The sequence below is a fragment of the Erpetoichthys calabaricus genome, chromosome 8 (assembly GCF_900747795.2).
Source record: "Erpetoichthys calabaricus chromosome 8, fErpCal1.3, whole genome shotgun sequence".
NCBI classification, from domain to species: Eukaryota; Metazoa; Chordata; class Cladistia; order Polypteriformes; family Polypteridae; genus Erpetoichthys; species Erpetoichthys calabaricus.
This window is the reverse complement of record NC_041401.2, coordinates 86,731,678-86,759,437: the sequence shown is the minus strand read 5'-3', so window position 1 is coordinate 86,759,437 and position 27,760 is coordinate 86,731,678. Positions and strand designations below refer to the sequence as shown.

The 27,760-nt window shown below is 36.8% G+C and overlaps 1 protein-coding gene across 1 annotated transcript in view; it reads left to right on the top strand.

Annotated features, from left to right (window-relative positions):
• The first annotated feature begins 5,428 nt into the window (after positions 1 to 5,428).
• Positions 5,429 to 27,760, top strand: part of appbp2 (amyloid beta precursor protein (cytoplasmic tail) binding protein 2) — a 53,217-nt gene continuing 30,885 nt past the window's right edge. Inside the window, exons 1-4 of the mRNA XM_028807045.2 lie at positions 5,429 to 5,825; positions 19,208 to 19,296; positions 25,943 to 26,094; positions 26,898 to 27,021. Coding sequence (XP_028662878.1) covers positions 5,688 to 5,825; positions 19,208 to 19,296; positions 25,943 to 26,094; positions 26,898 to 27,021 — 503 coding nt within the window. The 5' untranslated portion in view covers positions 5,429 to 5,687. The remainder of the gene's footprint in view (positions 5,826 to 19,207; positions 19,297 to 25,942; positions 26,095 to 26,897; positions 27,022 to 27,760) is intronic.

The following is a 27,760-nucleotide window of genomic DNA, read 5'->3' as shown; positions in this document are numbered from 1 at the left end:
AGGTACGTTTGAAAGCTCTACTACGCATGTGCTTGATTCACAAGCCAATTCAGTTTTCACCGGGAACTAAATTTTCACTACAGGGGCAAGGAAGCGCATTTATGTCTTATTTGCAAAGCCGATTAACCGGCATGAAACGAGGCTCAAGTAACCGGAAACTAAGCACGGTATACCTATTTAGTCTTACGTTTTTGCTTATGAGACAAGGTTGGCTTAGAATTAACTAGCAGTGCCTTTCCAAGTGAATGAAAAACCAAAATAAAAATTACTTTTAAATTGTTTCACTCTAACTGGCAGTAATACCCTATATTAATCAAGTTATGCACTAGTGACAATACTGCATACATGCAATTAATAATTTACAGTATGTGGGGGGGGGGGGGGGGGGGGGGGGGGGGGGGGGGGGAAACCACAACGTTAGATTGCCCTAGCACAAATATTAAATTAAACAATGCAGGGTTTGAACAACCCCACCAACAATAAACACAAAACAATCTTAAAGCCACGCCTAAAAGCGGCAGTTGACAAACTAGAAGTAAATTAGTATGTCAATGGCATAAAGAAATTCAAAAACGCTTTTAAAGAATTTACTAAATGAACAGGTAACAAACTTGCTTTTCCATTACCTGCTGATATTCTACTAGCTCTTGTTACCAATTAGTCTCTCCTAAAATCTAATATCGGGTACATGTGGGACTTTGCATCGGCACCCTGACAATACATTAATACCAAGGTCAAACTAGTATGAAATCAGCAATAGTAGTCCCCTGTACAACCTTGCTCCTCAGTGCTCTTGCTGGTAGGGAGATAGTGAGTTGACATCAGTGTAACCCATAGAATGGGTGGGAGGCTTCATTTCCAACTTCCACATTTCTTCAACTTCAAAAACATCCTACCGCTGAGAGGCAATCCAAAATCTGCAGTATTCAAAATCCTTACAGTATGGGATGTCTGGCATTTATCATTCAAGCATAGTATACATTTCACTATTTCCGAGATTTATCTACTGCCAAAGAGCTTACTATCTCATTTCAAGATACCTTTAACCACTTTAAAATCCAGGTTGAGTAGTGCTCAGTGGCTTATATTTTGACCCTGTACACTGAATCCACAAATAAACCAGATCACGTTCATCAAAATCCTCCTTTAAAATTCTTGTTTAGATATTTACTTAACAGATCTGCTGCACCCACCAATCTTGCTCTTCTCAACCACTAGCCCAGACATATGGCTTCATGGTCCATGATCCAGCATTCCACTGGTCCATGCTGGTTCCTTAACATAACCTAAAAGAAAATCTACAGGAAGATTAGGTTCTCTCCCCTACATCAAAAATAGGGATACATGTGTAAATTAATTGGAGTATCAGATGCAAACTACTTGTGGGAGGTACTGTCCAAATCCCCTTTTTCCTCATGAATGAAAGGAATACCAAAAGTAGTTGTTACTAGCTGTTGCAATTGTTAAGGAAACCTTGCTAATAGAAAGAAAACTCCACAATCAAGTCATATACTAGTGATAATATTGTCTAAAAGGACTATGAAAATATATATATGCGAAAGAAACTAAATGTTAAATTTCCCTATCACAATTAAGTTCAATGTACAGAGTTAAAATACTGCATAACATTACAGCAGTAGAAATACCAAGTAATGAGGATTAAAAACATTTAAAGGCTGAGACAAACAAAAGCAGCAATTGATAAACAATTGGTATGTCAACTGCAAAAAACACTTTTAAATGACCACTTTTTGCTGGTTTCATACTTGCCCTTAATTGTTACCAATTAGTCCTTCCTTAATCGAAGAGTTCCATCTCTTAGTTTTGTGATTGCATCAAAAGAAGTGTATTTGGACTACTAATACAACAGTCGCCACCATGCAAAAATAACCACTCCTCTACAGGCCAAGATATTCTCAAAGCTCTAGAAAGGCTGACAGGTCACCAGGCAAACAAATCACTTCAGGTGGCCTCATACCTAGAATTAGAAATGAAATAAAGGGAGGTGGCAAAATACAAGCAAGGTATACACGAGTGGGGAATAATCAACAATTTCTTCCAGCTTTCCTAGGTGTATTTGTCAGTGCATCCTGTGGCAGTGCAGAATTCAAGCCTCCCCACCCAACATAGCTAGGCCCCCATGAAAAAACAGAATTTACTCTAGAACCCCAATACAAAGTTCCCATAATTACAATTTTTAGGATGCTTTGGACATAAAGCTGTGGTATAAAGCACAAGTCAAGTCTGCATTCAGACAGGGCCTAAATTTCTTATCTTTGCCTAAAATCTTGACTGTTCAGGTAAACTTTGCAACTGATCCAATTCAGTCTATCCTGAACATACATTGGATACAAAAAAAATGAATAAAACAATTTGTCAGATGCAAACTAAAACATGATGGCTACTGTGCTACTTCACATTCTTCTGCCCATGATGATAAAGAAGGCAATCAAGAAATCAAGTGGTCACTAGATCATCTAATTAGAAATGGACTACTCCACCCCTAGTTTACGGGGGGAAGGGGACCTCACAAAAATCAAATTCTCCCAATTAAGTCTCAATTAAATTTTAGTATAGGTGTTCTGATTAGTTACTGGGCACAGTATAACATAGCCACAAAGACAATAATCTTTAAAAGAAAGCAGAGTTTAAACACTGAATATGAAATTAGCCAAGGTGTCTGATCCACCATGGTTATGAGAATCCTAACATCACATTACAAGCATAGGGTAGGATTGAAAGTGTTTAGGGAAATAACAAGAACAAAAAAAGCAAGACATAAAATCAATTAAGAAGTTTCTGAAAAAAAACAATTTATCAAGCAGGACAAGACTACTAAAAACAAATACTGTAAACACAATAGGACAAACAATTAAACAAAAACCATAAGTGGTTCTTTCTCTAAAAGGAAATAACCCGAGTACCACATATGGTATACATAGAAAAAATAAAAATAAAATAATGAATTCCAAACTTTAAAAAGTACAGCATCTCAAGACACTTTTAAAAAGAGTTCAAACAAACACTTTACCAAACATTTACTTGGTCCCTTCTTGCAAGGGGCAACAATTTGTCTGAGGGAAAATTAAGAAATTACATATCAACCAAAAAATAAATAATAAAACAAAATACCACCTACCAGATATTTAAAATGACACCAGACATACTCATCTTAATTCTTTTACCTACATCCCACCTGGCCTTAAATACTTACCACAGCACTACTTACCACACCCATGTGTTCTAGTCTCTCCAGGTTACACACTGATCGGAGCTGTTGGCTTTAAACTGAATTCTTTGATTGCGTGATTTTTTTTGTTGAACATACTTCTCTAAAAAAATCAGATATTTGTCAAGAATGAATGGAAAAATGGGAAATGAGCTGCAGTGTGAATGTAGCCACTCAGTTTCAAACATCAAATGCAATGTTGTACATGGCGGCTTAAAAAAATGGTGCAATTGCACAGAACAGCACAGCAGCATTCATGAAAAGGAATAACAATTGGAAACAGCAAATATGACAGTAAAAATTCAACAGGTTAAAGAGACCAAATCAGGAAACTTCACACTGAATGGTAACTAGTAATCCTAAAAATAACTGCAGTAAAAATACATGCAAAAACCCTGAACACAGTAAACCCAGAACTGTACTAACAGGATCCTTAGAAATCCTTGACAGTTTCCTACATTTAACACTTTTGTTCCATCAGTTCATAGAAAACACTAAATGGGTGTTCTTCTGTATTTCAGAACTCTCTGTTGATGTCAGAAACAAGTCTAATGTTTAGAGCAGGGGCGTTGTTAGGGTTTGCATTTTTCAGAAAAAAATGAATAGTCGTCGATCGTCTATCCAATATTTACAATGGGGGGATGACGGGGGTTTTAAATTTTGCATTTGTCTATTCAATATATAAAAGAGCCAAGATGTATGGGTCCCCCTACTGGGTTCTGGATTGCCATCATTGGGTGAAGAAGTTTGTCATGGTCAGTTACCTAAGCTATCCACAGTGCGGCGCAATATCTATCCCAGTTTGTAACTACACACGTTTAATGAGAGGAAACCCTCCTCTGCCCTTACATTTGCAGTCGTTAAACCCAGAAAGCGCCACCCCCAACACATACACATATGCACTCATTTCACCAAATGGGATCCCACTCTTACAATATATAATATCCAATATATAAAATCGAAGGACAAGGGGGAAAGAGGTGGGTGGTTCACCCTTGGGCTTTCACGCAACGACCAACAGTTTAAATAACTACGATAAGCAAAAAGATCACGGGCTTACTGCTATTATTCTTTCACATTTCTAAAAGAGAACGATCAGGGGCTTAAGCCTCCGATGCTCCCTCCTCCCAACACAACTGGGTTGGAGTCTAAATTACACCTGCACTGTGCCTGCCCAATTTGTTGCAGTTCAGAGGGAAACTGCTGTGGTATTATCATATAACAATGGAACATTTGGAAATCCCGGTGTTGAGCTTACTTGTATTCGAATACAGTACTAAATAAACATCTATATTTCTACATGGTTCCGGAGTTGTCAGGTTGCTTGGCCCATCATTACACATAAGCTCGTGTTCGTTTGCAATGGGAAGAGCCGGGCAAGGAGGACAAGCTGTTCTGTAACACTTGCTGCGATGCTGGATCTGGTACAGTAATCTGCTCCATTTATGGCACTGGCCAACTCTCTCTTCCAGTAATGCTTCAAGCATGGATGTCATTGTTGGTAGTTTAGCAATGGCCTGTTGTTCCAGTTGTTTGATATGGGATGTTTAATTGTTTATTGTGATGGATCTGCTTGTTGTCTACTTGTACTAGCTAACTTTTGCAGATTTTCTCAGATTCGCCCGTCTGTTGCTGTAACAGGACACACCAGTTTTCCACTGTTTCGTTTAGGCTTAAAATTGACCAAATATCTTTTTTTCTTCTTAATATATATATTATATATGTCTGTGTGTGACTTTGTGTAGGTCTGATAAGGAGTCTCTTTGGTTCTGGAAGCATTTGGGGACTCCCCCCCCCCCAATTTTCCCGGGCCAGGGTCCACATCTTCAAGATTTGTTAATACTGCTTTGAATCCCTTGATGTGAAAAACGTTCTGTGTAGTAATTCCATTAATGTGCTATTCTCTTTCTAGTGTTAAGTGTAAGATGAAGTCTGTACATATTTAAGCACAGACCTGTAAAAACATACTAAAACAGGATACGCTGTAAACAGTAATATGACAAACGTCTGGCCCAATTAGCCATAAATCGTGTTCATGGTTTACGCTGTCGATCATGAGGTATTGACGACTGCTTGCCAAGTGGAGTAAGGAGAAGCGAATCCTCTTCCTACGCCGGCCGCTCGCTGTCACTGCAGTCTCTGCCTTCAGTGCCTTTGCCTTTCGTGTTTCAGGACACACGCCTGGTATGCCTCCCTCGTCACGTGGTTCGCCTCTAGCGGATCTGTCGGTGGCGTCATCGCGTCGACGAAAGCGGATGAGAAAAAAACACAGCAAGAAGTAGGGGAAAAGCTGTTTGGCTTTACCTGCCTCTAGAAAATAGTGGGTTAAGAAGTGGAGAAGAGGGAAAAGTAGTCCAAAGTATACTATCCGGTAATCGAAGAAGCTGCGAATCTGTCTCTGGAGTGAGGTGCAGAGTCGGGCGGGTGGGACTGAGTGGAGCCCGAGAAGAAAAACAACATGGCGGCACTGGAGTTGGAGTGGGTCCCGGAGACGCTATACAACACTGCCATTTCTGCCGTTGTTGATAACTACAGCCGCTCCCGAAGGGAGATCCGTTCACTTCCAGAAAACATTCAGTTTGACGTCTACTACAAGGTGAGACAAGAGAGCGGATAATCGCTGCATCTCCTCTCGTACTACCGCAGCTGCGCATATAACTCATAATTTCAAATTGTAAAATAATTCATTACAGCCATTACAGGTCGCCAGGCTGTTGCGATACCATGCATATGTTCTTAGGTGGTTCACCTGATTTAAGCTTCTTCTACAGGCAGACGTCAGATTTCGACAATTTCGAATGTTGACAAGAGGTCCGGTTTGGGGGGTTTGTAGGGGTGTACTAGGGCACACCATGACGCAGCGGTCATCATATAACTAACTGCAGTTGTGTTTTTTACTTCACATACCTCAGCTCTTGCTTCTAGCCTTATATGACATCAGTCATTACCTTTCATGAAAGGGTTATATTATACAAGCATGAATTTTGCTTGTATTTTAAGACGGGGAAGGTCACGATGGTCCCGTCAACCTCTCAGTGCACACGATTGATTCAGAATGTCAAATTAATAATCGTAACCGTGATTCTCGAGTTTTTACTGGAGGATGTGCTGTATGATATCGTGGTATTAATACTTTAGGAGTGGAATTCTAATTCTTGGTTTTGTGGACTCTATGGGTGCTGGTGTGTGTTAGAAACAAATTAGAACCGAACCTCAGTGTTAATTGAGTTTCTCATTTAATTAGTTTGCTCCACCTGTGCCTAAATTGATAATTGTACAGATAATATTAATATGAGATCCAATCATCATTTTTTTTGGTTGCTTGCTTGCCCTAATAAAGCATTATGGGAAGCTTGAACCCACTCTGGCAGCATGGAGCACATGGCAGGAACCAACACATCCTTTCATCAATCTGCTGCAAGGCACATGCACTAACACATATACACATACAGATGCTGGAGCAGTTTAGAAGAGGAAAAAACTAAGCAAACACAAAGGCAAATGTCCCTTAAATAGTTATCTGGCAAGGATTTAAACCCAGTTTCTTGCACCTCTGTGATAGTTTTAGTAGACAGACATATGTTTTTAATGTAACCACATATGCATTTTTTCCCCTTCATCTTGACAAATGTAATTATATTTGAGACTTTCATAAATAATTAACTACTTAAGATTCTTAATAGACTGTTGAGATAAAATGGAAAATAATGCAGAAGTTGAAGATTCCCTCGAGTGAAATGCTATTGCCATCCAGCAAGGAGTATCTTGGAATTTCATCCATCTGTCCATCAAGTCCATCATTGAACCCACGTAATTGTGCCTAGGGTAGTCTTGGCCAGAGTCTATCCCAGAGTGCATTTTGCAGGAAGCAGCCATACATGGGGGTCTAGTCTGTCACTTACCAAACTCACACATATAGAAACAGTTGTGGAGAGCATTGTAAGGTCACCAATTACCTTTCATTGACATATGCTGTTCTTGGGCTGATATTTAAATCCAGGGCATATATAGCTGTTAAACAATAGTGCTGTTCACTGTGCTATCCATTTCTGAGCATCATAGCAGCTCTATTGTCAAATAAGGTTAAGTCATGTTTATTGTCATCTGTACATGGTACAATGAAATTTGTATTTGTATGTCTGTTTTTATCCACCCATCCATCCATTATCCAACCCGCTATATCCTAATTACAGGGTCACGGGGGTCTGCAGCTGACAAAAACCCAATACAAAAAATAAATACAGTATAAGGAGCATATTAAGTCTACAACATATATATGCAATTATATAAAAGTATGTATTTGCATATACAGTGGGGTAAAAAAGTATTTAGTCAGCCACCAATTGTGCAAGTTCTCCCACTTAAAAAGATGAGAGAGGCCTGTAATTTTCATCATAGGTATACCTCAACTATGAGAGACAAAATGAGAAAAAAAAATCCAGAAAATCACATTGTCTGATTTTTGAAGAATTTATTTGCAAATTATGGTGGAAAAAATGTATTTGGTCAATAACAAAAGTTCATCTCAATACTTTGTTATATACCCTTTGTTGGCAATGACAGAGGTCAAACGTTTTCTGTAAGTCTTCACAAGGTTTTCACACACTGTTGCTGGTATTTTGGCCCATTCCTCCATGCAGATCTTCTCTAGAGCAGTGATGTTTCGGGGCTGTCGCTGGGCAACACAGACTTTCAACTCCCTCCCAAGATTTTCTATGGGGTTGAGATCTGGAGACTGGCTAGGCCACTCCAGGACCTTGAAATGCTTCTTACGAAGCCACTCCTTCGTTACCCGGGCGGTGTGTTTGGGATCATTGTCATGCTGAAAGACCCAGCCACATTTCATCTTCAATGCCCTTGCTGAAAGAAGGAGGTTTTCACTCAAAATCTGGCGATACATGGCCCCATTCATTCTTTCCTTTACACGGATCAGTCATCCTGGTCCCTTTGCAGAAAAACAGCCCCAAAGCATGATGTTTCCACCCCCATGCTTTGCAGCAGGTATGGTGTTCTTTGGATGCAACTCAGCATTCTTTCTCCTCCAAACACGATGAGTAGAGTTATTACCAAAAAGTTCTATTTTGGTTTCATTCCTCTTCTGGATCATCCAAATGCTCTCTAGCAAACTTCAGACGGGTCTGCACATGTACTGGCTTAAGCAGGGGGATACATCTGGCACTGCAGGATTTGAGTCCCTGGCGGCGTAGTGTGTTACTGATGGTAGCCTTTGTTACTTTGGTCCCAGCTCTCTGCAGGTCATTCACTAGGTCCCCCCGTGTGGTTCTGAGATTTTTGCTCACCATTCTTGTGATCATTTTGAACCCACGGGGTGAGATCTTGCGTGGAGCCCCAGATCGAGGGAGATTATCAGTGGTCTTGTATGTCTTCCATTTTGTAATAATTGCTCCCACAGTTGATTTCTTCACACCAAGCTGCTTACCTATTGCAGATTCAGTCTTCCCAGCCTGGTGCAGGTCTACAATTTTGTTTCTGATGTCCTTTGACAGCTCTTTGGTCTTGGCCATAGTGGAGTTTGGAGTGTGACTGTTTGAGGTTGTGGACAGGTGTCTTTTATATTGATAACGAGTTCAAACAGGTGCCATTAATACAGGTAACAAGTGGAGGACAGAGGAGCCTCTTACAGAAGAGGTTACAGGTCTGTGAGAGCCAGAAATCTTGCTTGTTTGTAGCTGACCAAATACTTATTTTCCACCATAATTTGCAAATAAATTCTTTAAAAATTTTCTGGTTTTTTTTTTTCTCATTTTGTCTCTCATAGTTGAGGTATACCTATGATGAAAATTACAGGCCTCTCTCATCTTTTTAAGTGGGAGAACTTGCACAATTGGTGGCTGACTAAATACTTTTTACCCCACTGTATATATATTTTTTACATGCTGCTTTTTATGTTGCAGTATTTTAAATCTTATGCTTGACTATTCAGCAATCTTATGACTTGTGGGAAAAAATTATCTTTGAATCAATTGGTGTGAGTTCCAATGACCCTATACCATTTGCTAAAAAAAGTGGTGAGAAAAGTGACCATCCAGAGTGGCTGAAGTCTACAATTATCCTGTTTCTTTTTCCAAGTCAGTGAGTGTTGTATATCTCTTGAAGGGAACGGCTGGGTGCTAGTATTATTAGGAACAGCCTTCACCATCTTTTGCAATACTTTATGATCTTGAGCCATGCAGGTTCTATACCAAGATGTGATGCAACCAATGAGAACATATACCACTATGCACCTGTAGAAGTGTATAAGTTTATATAAAAATATGAGGTGTCCTCAGATGTCTGAAGAAGTAGAGGAACTGGTTTAGCTGCAATGTTTTATACACATCCTAGCACCATCCCCTTATGCTTCCTGACATCAATAACCAACCCCTTAGTTTTGCTGATATTAAGGGATAAGTTATTCTCCTTGCACCACTGAGTCAGCAGGTAGACCTGTTCGCTGTAAGCTGGCTCATCATTGTTGGTAATCTGGCCCGCTTCTTCATTATATTTAATAGTGGAGATGGAGCTGTGTCTGGCCTCATAGTCAGATCTGAACAAGGAGTACTTTAGGGGGCTTGGCGCACTACCATGCCAAGTTTTTGTATTGAGCGTCAGCCTGGATGATATGATTCTGCCAGTCCTTACATGCCGAGGTCTGTTGATTATGAAGTTCAAAATCGAATTGCAGAGGGTGAGACTTAAGTCTGCATTGAGGAGTTTGATGGTCAGCTTTAATAGTACAGCAATGTTAAATGTTGAGCTATAGTCTATAAATGGGATTCTAGCATAGCAATTTATATTTTTCACATGTGCCAGGATGTTAGGAGGTACAAGGTATAAAACATTTTATGTGGAAATAAGTTGATCATGATTATCTTGGAATGTTGTCGTTAATGTGTTCCAGCATCAGTCTCTCAATGCACTTCGGCATCATTGAGTGAGTGCTACTGCTATGTAGTTGTTCGGACAGTTCACCTTTGTTTTCTTTGGTTTAAGGATAATTTCTATCCTTTTTGAAACCGACAGGAGCAAAAGGTTCCCTCAGTCTTCTTAAAGATGTCACTGAAGACTTCAACTAATTGGTTGGTACAGCTCTTTAAAATCTGCCCTAAAATTCTGTCTGGGTCAGATGCCTTGTGGATGTTAACTTGAGTCCTCCTTATGTTATGCACAGAAACAAAAAAGGATGAATCGTGTGGTGCTGCATCAAATGGGGGCTTCTTGTTGTTTTGATCAAAAGGGGCATAGAAAACATAAACATAAACGTGATCAGTAAAGGAACATGCAAATAAGACTGAATTAGATTGTACTTTGTAGTCTGTAAATATGTCTAATCCTTGCCAAAGCTTGTCCATATTGTTACAGCTGCCAAATTCTGCCTCTGGTTTACTATAGTACTGACATTTAACCACTTTGATTGCTTTTCTCAGTTCACATCTGCATTTCTTGCATGTTTCCTTGTCTCTCTTTCAAAATGCATTGCTGTTTGCCGTCAGTAAATTCTAGATGTCAGTGGTGATCCACGTTTTCTAAACAGGAAATGTGTGGATTGTTTTCATAGGCACCCCTTTTTTAAAGAATACCTTTCATTAAATTCCTTCATTTCTGTGTACATAATACTCCCACAGAACCAATAATGAGTCTCTAAACATGTCCCAGTCTATGTAGGCAAAGCAGTCTTATGGTTTATCCTGTGGTTCTTTAGTACAGCACTGTACCCCTTTTATTGCCAGTTCCTCATTTTTGAGTCTGTGCTTATAAGCTTTAGCAGAAGTATTGATGGGAGATCAGACTATCCAAGGTGCGGGTGCTGTAGTGGCCACTAAGTGTCATTTATCAGGATTTGATCCAGAGTATTAGTATCCCTTTTAGGGTAAGTGATATCCTGATGATATTTCAATTAAAGATTCCTTAAGTGTTCTTTGTTAAAGTCCCCAGTAACAATAAATAATCCATCAGGATGTAAACACTTGTATTCTGAAGTAATGGTATAAGGATAGTTCAGCTCATTGTTTTTCTTGGCTTGTGAAGAAATATAAATGATGATAAAAAAGCTTAACCTTGATCAATAAGTATTCAATATCAGGAGAGCAATTTTTAGAGACAATTTAAAAATGTGTACACCTCACATTGTTCAAAACACTCACCTCCTTTTTCACTTTTACCCGATAGTTCAGAGTTACCCCCACAAAAGACAATAAAGACATCTGGGTGGTATCTCAGCAGTTAGACATGTTTCCAAAACACATGTCTCTCCATGTAACCAGTCTTACCTGTATGTCATGTAGTTTATTATCCAGTGACTGCATGTTGGCCAGAAAAATGCTGGGAAGTGGAGATTGGTTGCTGTGGTGTTTTGCTCTCACTTGGATGCCTCTCCTTCATCCCTGTTTCCTAGCTGTCTTTGTCCAGGTATTAGTTGATTCATGCCAGATGAGTTGTCTGGGAATAAATGGTGGCAGTGGCTTTATATTTTAGGCTAAATTTCAAATTCAAAATATTTGCTCTGATGATTAAAAGAGTTTGACAATCATTACCAATAGTCACTTTAAATAACTGCACAAACAACAAAAATAACAAAATTATATACAAGGAACACAAATATCTTCAAGGAGAAAAATGCCACTTTGTTACCCCTCTCCAACCCTATCAGTCATGTAGAAATTAATTGGTAAAGTAAATAATAAAGAAATTGGCATGAACAAATCTTCAGTACTCCACTCTGTTCTGTGTGTATGTTTTACGAAAATATGAAATGCAGTATTTGTATACTTCATAAACCAAAATGTGTTTTTTTTTCCTGTGTGAGTATATCTTCAAACTCCCCACTTTTTTGCAGTAAAAGTCACAGTACTCTTATGAACAGAATGTTTTGATATTTGGTTGATTACATGGCTCAGGTTCTGCTTGGAATTTTGAGAATTGTGCCTTTTTTAAAAACATGATGTTGTAATTTAAAGCAAGGAAGCTCTGCTGCACTTTCAAGACAACAAAGACATACTACCATTATTAGCAGTTTTATCGTATTTTCATTTTAGTTCAAAAATAATATTTGGTTTGTGCATGGATGTCAAAGGAGCATAATGTGGTAAATCAGCTGTGAGTTGCACCTGTTTTAACTTGTATGTTCTTGCAGCTAGGAAGTTATCAAATAAGGCTGAATGAGGAAATTGGAAAGAAATGGCTAATAAAACATGGTATACATAAAAGATAAAGAAATGAGAGTCTTTGCATTTCTTCCCTGAATCTAAAGACAAAAATATAGTTTTCCATCTGTTGATTTTCTAACCTCCTTATCTTTTTTTTTAAGGATGCAGGGAGCTAATGCGTCTCACAGTAACACTAGATGCATAGCAGAAACCAACATCGGATGGAGTGCCCATCCATCGCAGGACCCACTCACTCACACTCCCTCACTCACTCATTCAAGGCTAATTTAGAGGTATCATTTAGCATAATGTGCCTTTCTTTAGGATATCGCTGGAAAACGAGTGCCTAAAGGGAAGAGGCATTGATAGCTAACTTGTGGCAAAGAATAGACTCTGGTTTCATGTTAGCTGCTATGCCTTTACCTGTTTCAGTTCTACAATGGTGACTAAATAAGATGCTCTCTATTCTGTGATCATTTCAAAATACAATTTGTGAGCCAGTATTTGCAAATCCCTGCTTTGGTGAGACATTTATTGAGACATTTATTTGGCTCTGCTCATGATAATGCTAGGAAGCACACGGGAGTCCTGCTGGAATGATGCATTATGTAATGCATTAATGGCAATACTGAATCACAGAGAAGCACAGTTATTGTGGTTGCTAAAATTGTCTGCTTAAGTGCTAAAAATAATTTAACAAACCCTAAATTTTCGGAAGGCAGTATTGTGTCCATAAGATTTGTGTAAAAGCAAATGTGTCTTGGTTATTTTCAAGGTAAAAAAACATTGCAGAAGCAGTTGCAATTTTACTTTGGTAATGATTATAGCCCTTAGGTTATTAATTTTCCATTGAAATTTTAATTTTTTTGAGATGTACAAGCACCTATCTGTGCAAGCTACCACTGATTACAAAGATTACAGGCAGTGTGGTGTAGTGGTTAAGGCTATGGACTTCAAACCTTGAGGTTGTGAGTTCAGATCCCACTACTGACACTGTGTGACCATGAGCAAGTCACTTGACCTACCTGTGCTCCAATTGCAAAACCAAAAAAATGTAACCAACCATATCACAAGTATTGTAAGTTGCCTTGGATAAAAGGTGTTAGCCAAAAAGTAAATGTAATTATGACATAATGTATTAAAACTCTATTACTGGACCTTAATGTGTGTATAAGGTCAAATATGCTGAAATGACATGGCTGTCATAGATAGAGAGAGGAACATTTACAGCCTGTGTCTACTATTAATCTTGGGCCAACTGGTAATTTCAGGTGTACCTGTGCAAAATGTAAATTAATTTCTGTCAAAGACAAATGATGGTATTTTTCTTGATACATAATCACTTACTGATTCACAAACCTGTTATTTGTCCGTATTTAGTTTTCTAGCAAAAAATATTACTAAAACTTTACAGGTCAGTTTCTCACCCACATGTTTAGAGGAGTGACTTGCTTTAGAAGTGGTCAATCAAAAACATCCTTTGTACTTAAGCTGAATTGGTCTTCCTGTGAAAATTGGGTACCACAAAATTGTATATCAGATGTCTGAATGGCGTCATTTAGGGTGTTAAAAGAAACAATCCACACATTTTTTTTTATATTATTTTTGTACATATCCCTTGTAGTTTTTAGTCAGTCGAGAAAACTTTTCAGTCTTGTTTTCATGGAACATGGATATAACAAAGTTTCTCTTAGAATGGGACTTAATGGTAACTAATGCTGAACAACAACAAACAATATCAAAAACATCCATGAAAAAAATCTCCCCTGCGTTGAATAATCCACATGTCAGGTCATCTAGTCATATGCTCACAAATTGGAAAACGTACTGTATGTGTTTTCTGCTAAAATATTGTTCAGTAACTGCTGAAAATGAAAGTAGTTCACAAACAGCCAGCCTCTTCACATGAGGTCACACTTTTGAATTAAAAGCAGGACTCTTGACTAATGAATGAGGGAGAGGGGCATATGTCGTATGCAATAGGGCTGTCAAATTAGCCCTAAAATATGGTTCGAATATTCCAATTCAAAATAAGTAAATATTTGCTTATATTCAAATTTAGGTCAAAGATTCCGTTCATTATACATGGACACCAGCTGACTGCTACAAGACCCACATAACATTGTAATAAGTAATATTAATAATGTAGCAGAGTGCTCTGCCAGCACACGTGGCTCCTAAGGGTTTAAGCTCCTTTTCATGTCTTCTTTTATGGCTTGCTGTCCTGACAGGGATCACGAGGAATACAGGTCAGTTAATAAGACTGCAACAGGATGAGAATAGCGAGCAAATTAAAAGAGCAGTCAGGCTGAAGCCAGATTTGATTTATTTTTATTAAAGATGTTTTGCAAACTGCATCATATTGCAGCAATAAAATACAACCGCGTTTGGATAAGTGAACACCCCATTTCAACTGCATTTGTAAATGTGTTACCAGTCTCCTTACAGATCCCATAACACATTAATTAGCTCTCACTTTTGATCAGAAACAGAATCCATCAGTTAAGAAAAAAGATTTACTGATTGCTCGCCTCTTAGTATTTATTAAGTGCAAACTGAGCTGTATTGTTTTGGCAGACTGAATTTTTGGTATTGGTATATATGAGAAATTAAGGAATCCTGTCCTTACTTGATGGGTTAAAGTAGCTGAGATAGCATTATTACTACAACTTGCTATCTAGACTTATTACACCCTAGTCATTCTTTGTCAAATCAACCGATTTTCCAGAAATCCCACACACTTCGGTTTGAAAAAATTCTGAAAAAAATACCAGGTATACACATGTTATCCAGGTGACATCCTGTAAAATTGTTGTGGTATAAGATCAACACTTTACAAGATACAGTCAATTTTGTGAGGGGAGAGGGGTGTCAAATTTGATATGGCTTTGTTTTTCATCAGTTTCACAAGACATAGTCCCAAGAACTAAACCAACTAACAGGCTTGAATTTTACTGGTACCTTTATAAGTGTAGTATGTAACAAAATCAAAATGTTTGTTCCAGATGACAACATTTGGTAAGAGCAAACCTTCAAAAATGTGAAAAATATTTTGAGTCTTTGGCTTTGCCATGTTTAGTCCTTCAGAAAGCATACCTCTAACTAATACAGCCTGCTGAAAATTTTTCCATATTTAGATACCTGCATAGGGCTTTTCAAAAGTTTATAAACAAACAAGAACTGAATCAGGGTTTGACCAGCAAACTGCTCAAATGCGAAAAAATCATTTTGGGTCTAAGTTTCAGACCAGCTTAATTCACTGTGGGAATGTCAGGACATTTTAAAAATTATATTTCCTGTATCCAAATGGTCCATTTTTTCTCAAAAACAAGTCTTACTTTTCTTATGTGAATCCTTCCTTTTTATTTTCCATTCTAAACATGGGTTAATTTCACCATTTGTCAGTAATGATAATCATCAAGTTCTTCATCACTAACAAGGGTATAGGATTAATAGAAAAAAAATCACCAAAGGCACACTAAGCCCAACGCACAAGCAGAAGCTGCTTGATATATCATTAAATGCAATACTAGTTATAATGAAATGTAAACATCTTGATATTGCAGCAGCATAAATGTGACCCATTTTATTTCTATTTCAATTGAAGTGCAGTGTAGGGCATCTTTGTCTTTGAGATCAAGATGGTACTGCCTGGCGCTGACCATTGTAGGTGCAGTAAGCAGTGGAACAACACACTGTAATGGCACCCAACAAATACAAGGGGGCTTTGCCCCCTGCTCGCTTCGCTTGCCTACCCCCGGCGTTTTGAACCCGTGCCCGCTGGGCAGCCGTAGTTTCAGACGCGCATTGTAGGAGTTTGCGTTGTTTTGAATCCGTGCTTGCCCTGCTTCTGCGGTTTGAGACGCGCGTTGTAGGCGTATATCCGTCAGTCGAGCTCGTTCGGTTTGAACCCGTGCCTGCTTTGCCTCAGCAGTTTCAGACGGTGGGTCGCGTTCGGCGTTTTGTACGATCCCAAGCAGCACATTATTCCTAACTTCACTCCGAAGTAGTGCCACGCAGAATATGGCGGTGACGCCTGCGCCTTCACTACGCAGTAGTGCCACTCACAATATGGCGGCAACGCCTGCGCCTTCCGTATTATGTTGGGTTTTACCATGCTGTGTAAAACCGGGTCTGCCTCCGCTGTGTGGTGTGGACGTTTAACTGTTGTTTTTTCTGCTTTTATATTCTGTATCTCGCTGTGCATGTGTTTCGTGCCTAGGTTTTTTTGAAGCTGTTGCATTCCAGTTTTCATCATCTGTAACCTGCTGTCCATGTGTTTGGCCCCGTTCTTTAACCTCTTTATGACGTTTTACTTTGTTTCCTACTCTGTCTTTTATTTCTGACCTCGCTTTATCCTGCTTGCGACATGTCAGACGGTTCGTAGTCTCTGCCGTTTCGCTCTGGGGCGGGGGGGCTTTGTGTGGCGCCTGCGCACGTTCGTAATCTCTCCCGTTTCACTCTGGGGAGGGGGGCTTTGTGTGGCGCCTGCGCACTATGTCTCCTGCGTCCACGGGCAGGTCCCTGCGTCCATATCCGGTTTACCATTCTCGGTTAGTAATATGGATTGTCTCTAGGTTGCCAATGGAAAGACTGTGCAGGTTAGTTTGGATGCATGAACCCTATCAGAATGTCTGATTCCACTTCACTCTTGTCACAAATAACACCAATCCAACATTTTTCATCATACATGCACCCAACATAGCCTCCTATAGGACTCTGGTCTAATGTGAGGGACATATCTGATCCATCAGAAGTGTGATTGTGAAAGAGCTTGATCTCAGCTGCTGCTTCAGTGGTGAATATTTGGGCATTCAGTTGACTGTCTTCACCACACACCCGGCTGACTTTGAATTTGCCATCCTCAGTAGGGATGAAACAGTGGTATTCTCAAGTACCAAGTGCTCTTTTGGCCATTTAGAATCACGTTCTCTGTTCAGAAACATGAGATAGGACATTGTCATTTGATATGAATAAAAGTTTGACATTTTTGATAACTTACTGATTGAAAACACAATGTTTGCCATTATTGGTACATGGCACATTCAGCCTGTGTTTAGGATGGAAAATAAATATGAAAGATACGAAAAGTAGGGCTTGTGCTGTGGGAAAGAAGGGACAATGTAGAATAAATGAAAAGTATCTGAAAAATTATCTTCACATTCCCACATGCCATTAGGGTGCTCTGAAAATGAAAACCAAAATGATTTTTTGAATTTGAGAGGTCTGCTGTTCCAAACCCTGATACGGTTACTTTTCTGTTTATTGCTTTTTCAGGTAGCTTATATAGTTATCTGAATAGGGGAAAAAAAAAAAAAATTCTGTGTTGGTTACAACTATGTGTTTCTGAGGCCTAAATATAGCAAAGCCAAAAACTGAAATTGAATTTTGGTCAATTTTAAAGGGCTGCTTTGACCATGCAGGATCATCTGGACCAAATGTTTTAATTTCGTCACGTACTATACCAGTTAATATACAGTAGTAGCGTGCAAAGTCTGAGCATGCAACCATGGTTTAGTTCTTGAGCTCTATGGACTTGTGAATTTTGATGAAAAAATGAGGCAGGATAAAATCGACACCTCGGTATACTGGCTGAATCTTGGAAAGTATTGATCATACATAAAAAATATGTACAGGGTGTCTCCTGATTAATGTGGGTACACCTGCTAATTTTTCCAGAATTCTTTGAGTCTGAACTACATGGGCCATTGGTTGATTTGATATGCATTGACACACATCTTAAAATTGTACTTCTTGCATAATGGGGTCGGGCAGAAGTAAAACACTTAAGTGTTTTGTTTTTTTTATTATTTTTTTTAAATGTTATTGTCTACCAATTTCAACACACAAACTTTTACTATTGGTGTTAAGAATTTAAATTATTTTTGTCATTTTAAGTTATATTAGAGTATAGTAGTGCATACAGTATATGATCATAGCAATCTCATTGCATTGTTATTTTTACTTTTAAAAATGTTATGTATGTACTATTTATGTGTTCAATGATTACTATATTTTATTTTGGAAATGACAACAAATTACTTTAAAAAGGTTTCTCTGGTGGTGTTTTATGTTTTAGGTTATATTTTCACTGAAATTACAACCTTAGATGCATCTCTCTTTCAAGGAAAATCCTTTGTTAAATGTAGTCTAATTAGTATCAAGTTCTGGACAAATTTTATTTTTCTCATATGTATTGCATCACTACCTTTAGTAGTACTGTACCAATATAATTCTTCATCCAGTGAATAAAAAAGGCAGTTAATTTTAAAATTATTTGTCATAGTAATTTGCATTAAAATTGTGGGTAAAGTTACTTGACACAAGTAAATTTTATATTGAAATGTAAATTTTGATTTGATCACCTTTGGGACCATATTCATTTTAAAATAACTACTTTATGTACCAATACATTAGAAACTTTCATGGGAAGGACTTTTTATTTGTATTGTTAAAGTATATACAGTATTATATTTATTTTTTAACCACTAAGACTTGTAAGTATTTACACTAATGTTATAACAATAAAAAGACATCAATCTTCAGACCGCAGTGTAAATATTCGGTTGAGCAAAATAAGAAAATATTACTGTGATTGAAAACCCATAGTCCCAGTTGCTGACAGTGAGATATCTACAGGAAACTTTTTACACAATATGTCATTTGATTGCACCTGCTCATAATCTCCTATAAAAATACACCAGAATTTAAAGAATGAAGGTGGCATAATGAGTTGTAAATAACTGTTAGACTAATAATTTGGCAATACTGTGATGCAAATCCTTTTAAATGCAGTAGACATCCTTTATTTGAAAGTTGTGTTTCTTTTCAGCTTTATCAACAAGGACGACTTTGCCAACTTGGAGGCGAATTCTGTGAACTTGAAGTTTTTGCAAAAGTTCTTCGGGCTGCTGATAAAAGGTACTTTTTAAATTTGTTTTTATAGTATGACAGGGTTATATGCTTTGTAAAGAACAAGTTATATAAAGTTCCAATTGCAATTTAATCACTGTTCCTGATGTGATTTGGATTTTATGTTTTTTCTTTTTCTGGCTAAATTACTCATTTATATTTTCAATTCAAATAAGTTATGAAAATCATCTGACTTTTTATTTCAGTGGTTTGATGTAAATCTTAATTGAAAGATAGCATCATCAAGATATATCTATACCTAAAACCTTCACTTAATTAAGGAAGCCACATGTTCTTTAGCCCAAGTTTAGACTGGTGATAATTTCAAAATAGACTTGCCTAACTGCAAACATTTGGAAAACAACATTTATTTATAAAGCACATTTTCATACAAGAAGTGTAGATTAAAGTGCTTTATAAGAAATACAAGAGTTACAATTACAAAATAGATCAACGCCTAAATGAATTAAATACCATAAATGAAGAAACAATACATAATAAATGTTAAGAATAAATATAAAAAGAGGTGTCCCTAATAGAATTTAACAGGACAAAGGAGGAAATACTGTATGTGCAAAGCAGATAGTCCTGCTTAATTCTGAAGTAAAAGGTTTGATTAATGCATGAAGTATACTGTAAATAAAAAAAACACCAAAAATGGATATTTATTATTCGTATCAGCATTTGTTGTGTGGAATTTTAGTGTCCTGGTCGTATTTAGTGCATGTAATTTGTCCTTCTATTTTTTTGACCATTGCAGGGCACAGTGTCATGCACATCACAGGCCAGTTTTAAACTATTTGTCAATTTAACATGCACTGTTTTGGCAGTTGGTGGTAAACAAGTAAACCTCTTATGAAGATACAGAGAAAGCTTAAATTCTACACACTAAATGACTTGAATGATAAAAGTTGATTTGGAAAACTAAGTTCTTTGGTGTGTGTCTAATGGTTTTTGCTGATTTTTTTTTCATCCTCATAATGGTCTCCTCTGCTGGCATTCTTCAGTACTTACATTGATTGACAACAGCAATAGGTTCCAAATGAAAATAACTTGCCATGGTTAAAAGACCCTTTAGAATGATAATTATGCATAATTTGATGATGCAATAACACACACCAGCTACGCAGCAAGTTGTCCTGGTTCTTTTATGTATTTAAAATAGGGGACTGGGCACTGTAAGAAATGCTGCGATTCCTATAATATCCACTGTTTTTTTTTTCTATGTAAATACTCTCGATTTAATGCTGAAAGTCTACACTAAAAGCTCATATCCTTATTTTCATTTTAGTTGCGGTTAGCACTGGGCGATAGATATTTAAATGTTATTTTGATTATTTTGGCCCAAAATGTGATGTTCGATATTTCTTGATATGCCTTTAAAGCACTTTGAGGATTGAAGATCGGCACCATGCAGACATTGTATATATAGTTCAAAACCTAGTATAGTCCGTTGCAGTAATATGAGATATTAGGAAACAATTTTTCCCCTCCAAAATGTAATAATTTCATGAATAGTTGTGTCTGTTATCATCTGTGTCTGGCAGACAGCAAACATGGCAATCTTTCTGTTTAACTTTTTGTATATTATTAAAGACAAAGCTCTTGATTCATTACCATGATAATCACATAACATCATGCATGTATATATGCATATTATACATATTGTTTTATTATTTACATCAGTTGTAGTGGTTTCAAATTAAATATTTACATATATGTTTTTTTTCTCACCTGTAACTGTATGATATGTAGAGGTTATCTTTTATGTAAAATTTCACCAACATAGGAAGTACTGAATTTGTGGTCAGGTAACCCATATTTAGCTTCCATTGTTCATAACAGGTTCCTGACTTACCATTTTGCATATGGCAGAGGTTCAGAAAACTTTATAATCTGAGAACACAAATAAGAAAATCTTACCTTACTGAAACCCGGGAAGCGGATCATTATCATAATGATAGAAGAGCCATTCAAAGACAAATAACTGGCCAAAAAAGAGAAAAGTGGAGAGCAGATATATTTTTAATAAAACAATAATTATCTTTCAAAACAAGGGATAGATTATTGAGGTATATTACTGCCAGAATAAATAATTAGTTTAATGTTCAGTAAAGCTGAGAAAAATAATTTATTATATAACAGAAGCAACATCAGTACATGTTGATTTTTGAAAGGACTGTCTGAATGATCACTTAACCCAGTCACTTGATTCATGGCAGTGGATGAGGAATGAAGTACTTAAAAACAATTAATCGATACATTTGCCAATTCAATAAATTGATTTAGAAAAGTAGCTAAATTCTAAAAAATGTGTGCATTGTTTGTATTTTATATGATGATAGGATTAATCTTGACAAATAATTCAGTGAACGGTCCAGTTTAAAATCTTTAGTGCTACTGATGGACGAGTTCAGAATTTTCTACATCTTGTCTCAACCTTTGGGAAATTTTCTGCAGTTGTTATAGTTCCCAGTGGTACAGCAAAATGTTGTTTACACTGCCAGTTGGTTGAAATTTATCAAACCACTTTAAAATAATGTTATGCAAAGCAATTCTTCCTCACTGAGGCACATTAAACTAAATGCAAAATCTTTTTTTCACCTCAGCTACAGATTTGAACTAGATGTATGGCGTAATAACAAACATGCCATAAAACAGTTACCAACAGTCCATAGTCACTGAAACTGCTTTTAGTATATAATACTGTCAATGCACTATATATACCCCCACCCTATTTACTTGCCCTTCATAGCACACCGAAAATTGTCAGTCTTGCGCTACATCCGTTACTTTAATTTTTACATTTCTGACTAGCGCTGCAGTCCCTTCCCCTATGTCATTCTCTCTTCCCTTTCCTTATAACTCATGTAAGTTAGATTAACTGGTTACAAGAAGGGAGATGGTGTAATGGGGAGTATTTTTACTATTTTTGTGCCAAATAAATGAAAAATCCATGTGATGCATCAACGGCATTGTTTTGAATACTAATGATTAAATTGTATTGGATTCAATGAATTCAAAGATCACCAGGACCTTGTTTTAAAAAAATAGTAAAGCAAAATTAATGTGGTATAAGTTGAATATTCTTTATTGTAATTAGTTGCTTATTCAATAGATAAATAAAAAATGCAAACTCAAAATGAAAGTCAAATGACCAGTAATGCACTTTATCTTTTAACTGATACACAGCCATTAAATAATGGCCACAAAAAAAGACAAACTACAAAGACAGCTGTTTCTATTTAAGAGAGCGGACAGTACATGAAATGGATGGAAGGCATTAATGTTTTGTAAATTAACTAGAGGCAGTATAGTGTTGTTGTATATAATGATTGTGGTTCAACATTTCCTCCTTAAAATTCTTTAATCTTTAAAATTCACTTAATTTTAAAATGAAAAGTACCTGCAGGGTTTCCCCTAGAAACTTTGTACAGTAATCCCTCCTCCATCGCGGGGGTTGCGTTCCAGAGCCACCCGCGAAGTAGAAACCATATGTTTATATGGTTATTTTTATATTGTCATGCTTGGGTCACAGATTTGCGCAGAAACACAGGAGGTTGTAGAGAGACAGGAACGTTATTCAAACACTGCAAACAAACATTTGTCTCTTTTTCAAAAGTTTAAACTGTGCTCCATGACAAGACAGAGATGACAGTTCTGTCTCACAATTAAAAGAATGCAAACATATCTTCATCTTCAAAGGAGTGCGTGTCAGGAGCACAGGCTGTCAGAAACAGAGAGCAAAGCAAACAAATCAATAGGGCTGTTTGGCTTAAGTATGCTACCGCGGCACAAAGCTGTTGAAGGCGGCAGCTCACACCCCCTCCGTTAGGAGCAGAGAGAGAGAGAGAGAGATAGAGAGAGAGATAGAGAGAGAGAGAGAGAGAGACAGATAAATAAAAACAAAGAGTGAAAAATCAATACGTGCCCTTTGAGCTTTTAAGTATATGAAGCTCCGTGCAGCATGTCGCTTCACTAAGCAGCTGCACACAGAAGGTAGCAACGTGAAGATAATCTTTCAGCATTTTTAGACGAGCGTCCGTATCGTCTAGGTGTGCGAACAGCCCCCCTGCTCACACCCCCTACGTCAGGATCAGAGAAAGTCAGCGCAAGAGACACAGAGAAAAGTAAGTTGGGTAGCTTCTCAGCCATCTGCCAATAACGTCCCTTGTATGAAATCAACTGGGCAAACCAACTGAGGAAGCATGTACCAGAAATTAAAAGACCCATTGTCCTCAGAAATCCGCGAACCAGCAAAAAATCCGCGATATATATTTAAATATGCTTACATATAAAATCCGCGATAGAGTGAAGCCGCGAAAGGCGAAGCGCGATATAGCGAGGGATCACTGTATTTATAGGCAGCATTGATTACTGATTATGGCACCAATAAATAATATTAAAACAATATTAAAATATTTTATCTTGTGAAATGTGGGTCATAGACTTGCACAAGAGAGAAGGAGGTGAGTCCAGGCTTCCAAGAAAATCGCTTTATTGTTGTAAAGACAGGAACATTCTCAAAGCATTTATTCAAACGGGAGCTGTCGTTTAAGTGCACACAATGCACAAGAAAGAAGAGACAAAGTGAGCAAGACCAGGTCAGTGCCCAGTTCTAAATGATCCCCGCATCAACCATTGGGTGACAGACATGTTAAGCGGTGAGCTAGCAAACTTAAAATTGAAGCGGATAACCACCCCTGCCTGTTTTAACAGAGTTTCAGTGCACAACGCAATTGGAGTGTTGTTGAACGCCTGTTGGGGGGGTTTCAGGGTTGCCAGGATCTCACAATATATATTATGTAATAATACAGTTTTACTACAAAACATACAAAGTTTTCATTGAATTGCAATAGAAATATCTCCACAAAATAGGAGGCATAAAATTTTTTAATTGAGTAACATTTTCTGTTTTACTACGGGAAACAAATGGTAAAAACACTATTGTTTGGTTTGTAGTATAAATGAAATTAATGAGAATTGGGTACAAGGGAGGATTATGTTAATGCCTAAAGATAGTTTAAAATTTAGATGTGTTTTAGATGAAAGGCATGGGACATTTAAGGACTTGCATTTCTAAATTCTTGCCACTCTTCATTTGCCAGAGATCTAACTCTAAGTGAATTGTACTGTATGACTAATTACAAACCTGCTTCCAGGTTTTCAAACTGATGCAAAGCTGTATATTGTGAGTAGTGCAAGCGTAGGGTAACCTTGGTAGCCAGTCAGCAAGGAATGCTAGAACCAGTACAGGAGCACTGCGCAAAAGTAAATGTACAACTCTGTTACGATGTGAACTTGGTTGCCCTTTTGACAATTCATTTCAATTGAAAAAATCAGTTCAATTCGTTTTAAAATTAGATTGAACACTTCTTTTATCTCCCCTCTTGAAGGTTGTGTCTATGGATTACTGGGCATGTCAGATTTCTGGGCAGAATAATTATAAATTTAAAATTGTATGGGTAACACTGACTTGTATAGGAGCATTTCAAAATGATTTTAGTTTTTGTTTATGAAGTGTATACTAATCTTATTTGTCCAAAGAAGTTGTGTTTTGCTTCAATGTTTTATGTCCAAATAAATTGTTTTTGAAAGATGTTCATGCATAGGCATTAAGTTGTTAGTTTTTATACATACATTTTAAGGAAGTAAGCATAAACCTTTAGACGAAAATGTACTTAAGATCATGAAAAAGTCCATTCAGTCAGTTGTTTCTTTTGACTGGTATTGAAAATAAGTATTATATATGTCAAACATTTATTTATTTACAGTATGTCAAAGAGATGACCCTGCACTATGTGCAAATCATCCAATCAGCATATTCTGATGAGTACATTGAGTTAGAGGAGTAAGCAGCTATATGAAGCACATTTGAATTGGCAGAGTTTGCAAGGTGGCATGAGGTACAACTAAAATAATACAGTACTATATCATATTTCCATTCAAGTACACTCAAGATCTGAAGCACATTTCATTACCAGACTAATACAACACTATGAACTTACTGTTTCTACTGTATTGCTCATTTGGAATGTAAAGCTGGCCTCAATGGAGGTGGTGGGATAAAGTACCAAGGGTCCTTTAGTGATACTAAGAATAAAGAAGATAAAGTTCAATACTCCATAGATTTCCTGAAAAAATCTCCAAAGTAGCAAGAACGGTAAAATTATTAATCAAATTAAACACATTTAATGTAGTACAATATTATTGATATAATCCAAATGTTAAAATTCTTAATTCTTTGTTCATGTGAAATGTTATTCTAATTCATTTGAGTCATTGGAAAGTAAGTCAGTTGATGTTAATGATTTAGCAGAAAAGCATTAGAAGACATAAAGATAGATATGTCCTTACTGGTGGATAGACAGGCTGTCTTTTCTGGCTGCTGTTATTCCATTCTTCTTCACTTTCACCATCTGTTCCTCCTAGACCAATCAAGTTTTTGTAATTTAGCAAAGAAATAATCCTAGAATCTCATGGTGCTGTGCCTTATTCTACTCTTCTTTATTTTATCTCATCTCCAACTCTTCCTCCTGGACCAACCAAGTTTTTGTATATTAGGAGAATGTCATGTTCCTGTAGCTTATTCCATTTAATAGTTAAATATTTTATTGAAACAAAAAGTAAATTTAATAATTTGATTTATTTGTAGACATCTCCTTCATCACTGCTTCCAGGCTTTAATGGACCATGGAGTAAAAGTTGCATCAGTATTGGCAAATTCATTTAGCAGACGCTGCTCGTATATAGCGGAGTCAGATGCCCATGTAAAAGAAAAAGCCATCCAATTTGGATTTGTATTGGGTAAGGATTTTTTTTTCTTGAAAACTCAGCTGACTTTTCTTTATTCTTGTATGTGTTCATTACTATTTATTTAAAGACCTAAACATTTGTCTGTGAAATGATCATTTAGAAATCTGAAGATTTTCCAGACAATAGAATTTTTAGGCCTTTTTAAAAGTAAACTACAAATTTGTAGAGTAATTTCTGTTGTCAATTTGTCAGTTTGGCTGTATAGTAAGTTGTGTTGGGTTTGTTGTTGTATTTAATCATTTCGTTCTTTATACAAAGTGGATGTCCCTTCATATTATTATGTTGCATGTTTATGGTACTGTATCTTTAAAGGTATTTCTTTCAAGACCGATGCTTTCAAACCTGCTGCTAATGTCAGTAGGGAGCCATCGAAGTCGGCATAATAATTATACATTGTATTCTGTTTGAAAACCACTCTGGTAAGCGTTCCAGCACGTTGCAAATATACACACAAGCATTTTGGAATCACCAGTTAGCCTTACCAGCACATATTTGGGGATACTGAAAGATTCGAACACTGGATCTGTTCACTACCTTAAGTCTACCATAAAAATTTAAGATATTTAAATATAGCACATGTAAAACAGACCGATATTTGTTTGTATGCTTAGCAAGTACTTGTGGTATAGTATCTGTGTTTCTACTATTATATTTAAAATCAAGATAAAAAAATTTCAGTTAACTCCAAAATTGAAGTTCACTTCATTATTAAATGATTGGACTAGCTTTGATCTATTCAGTTTAAAACAATAAAAGTTGGAAAATTTCTGCATCTTATTTTTGTTTTGTTTCAGGGGGATTTCTTTCAGATGCAGGCTGGTACAGTGATGCCGAAAAAGTGTTTCTGTCTTGTTTACAACTTTGCACACTACATGATGAGGTGCTTCACTGGTATCGTGCTTTAGAATGTTGTGTAAGGTGGGATTTTTTTTATTATGAATCTGCTTGTTCACAAAACTAAAAAACTTGATTGCATACCTGTGTTTTAATCTGTATTTATTTTTGTTGTTACATTCCACAAAAAATTAGATTAGATTTGAATATTAATGGACATATTCTGCTATGATGCATGTTATCTTGTATTAAAATAAAACGAAATCATTTGGTAGGGCTTATACTTAGTATTTGATGAATACATGTTAGGGCTGAACTATTCAAGGGAAATATCTAAATTTGATTGTTCTGACAGATACTGTGATTGTGATTCAATTTGTGATATAATTTTTAAACTCAAGCTTCAGTTCAATATTAACTTTGTAATAGATTTAAAACATGATGGAGCATTACCACTAGGGGTGTGTGATATTGGCAGAAAATGATATCTCTATATTTTCTGGGACTTTGATAATGGTAATTAGATGATATTTTGCATCCTTTAAAAATGTGTTTTTGTATGTGTATTGATCTAGCTTGGCCTTGTTAATAGGATATTAATTTTAGCTTACTAATAAAATTAACGGAAATAACAGTTAAGGAAAACACGTATTATTTATTTAGTTAAAACTGAAGAAAAATAACATCAAAACATTTAAATGACCAAAGTATTACTGAGATCAAACAGTGCAAGTATGAGTAAACCATTTCAAAGTGGCCTATGGGATTTATACAAAAGACCAACAAAACTATTATAATGAGAACATTTTAAACAGACACTTAC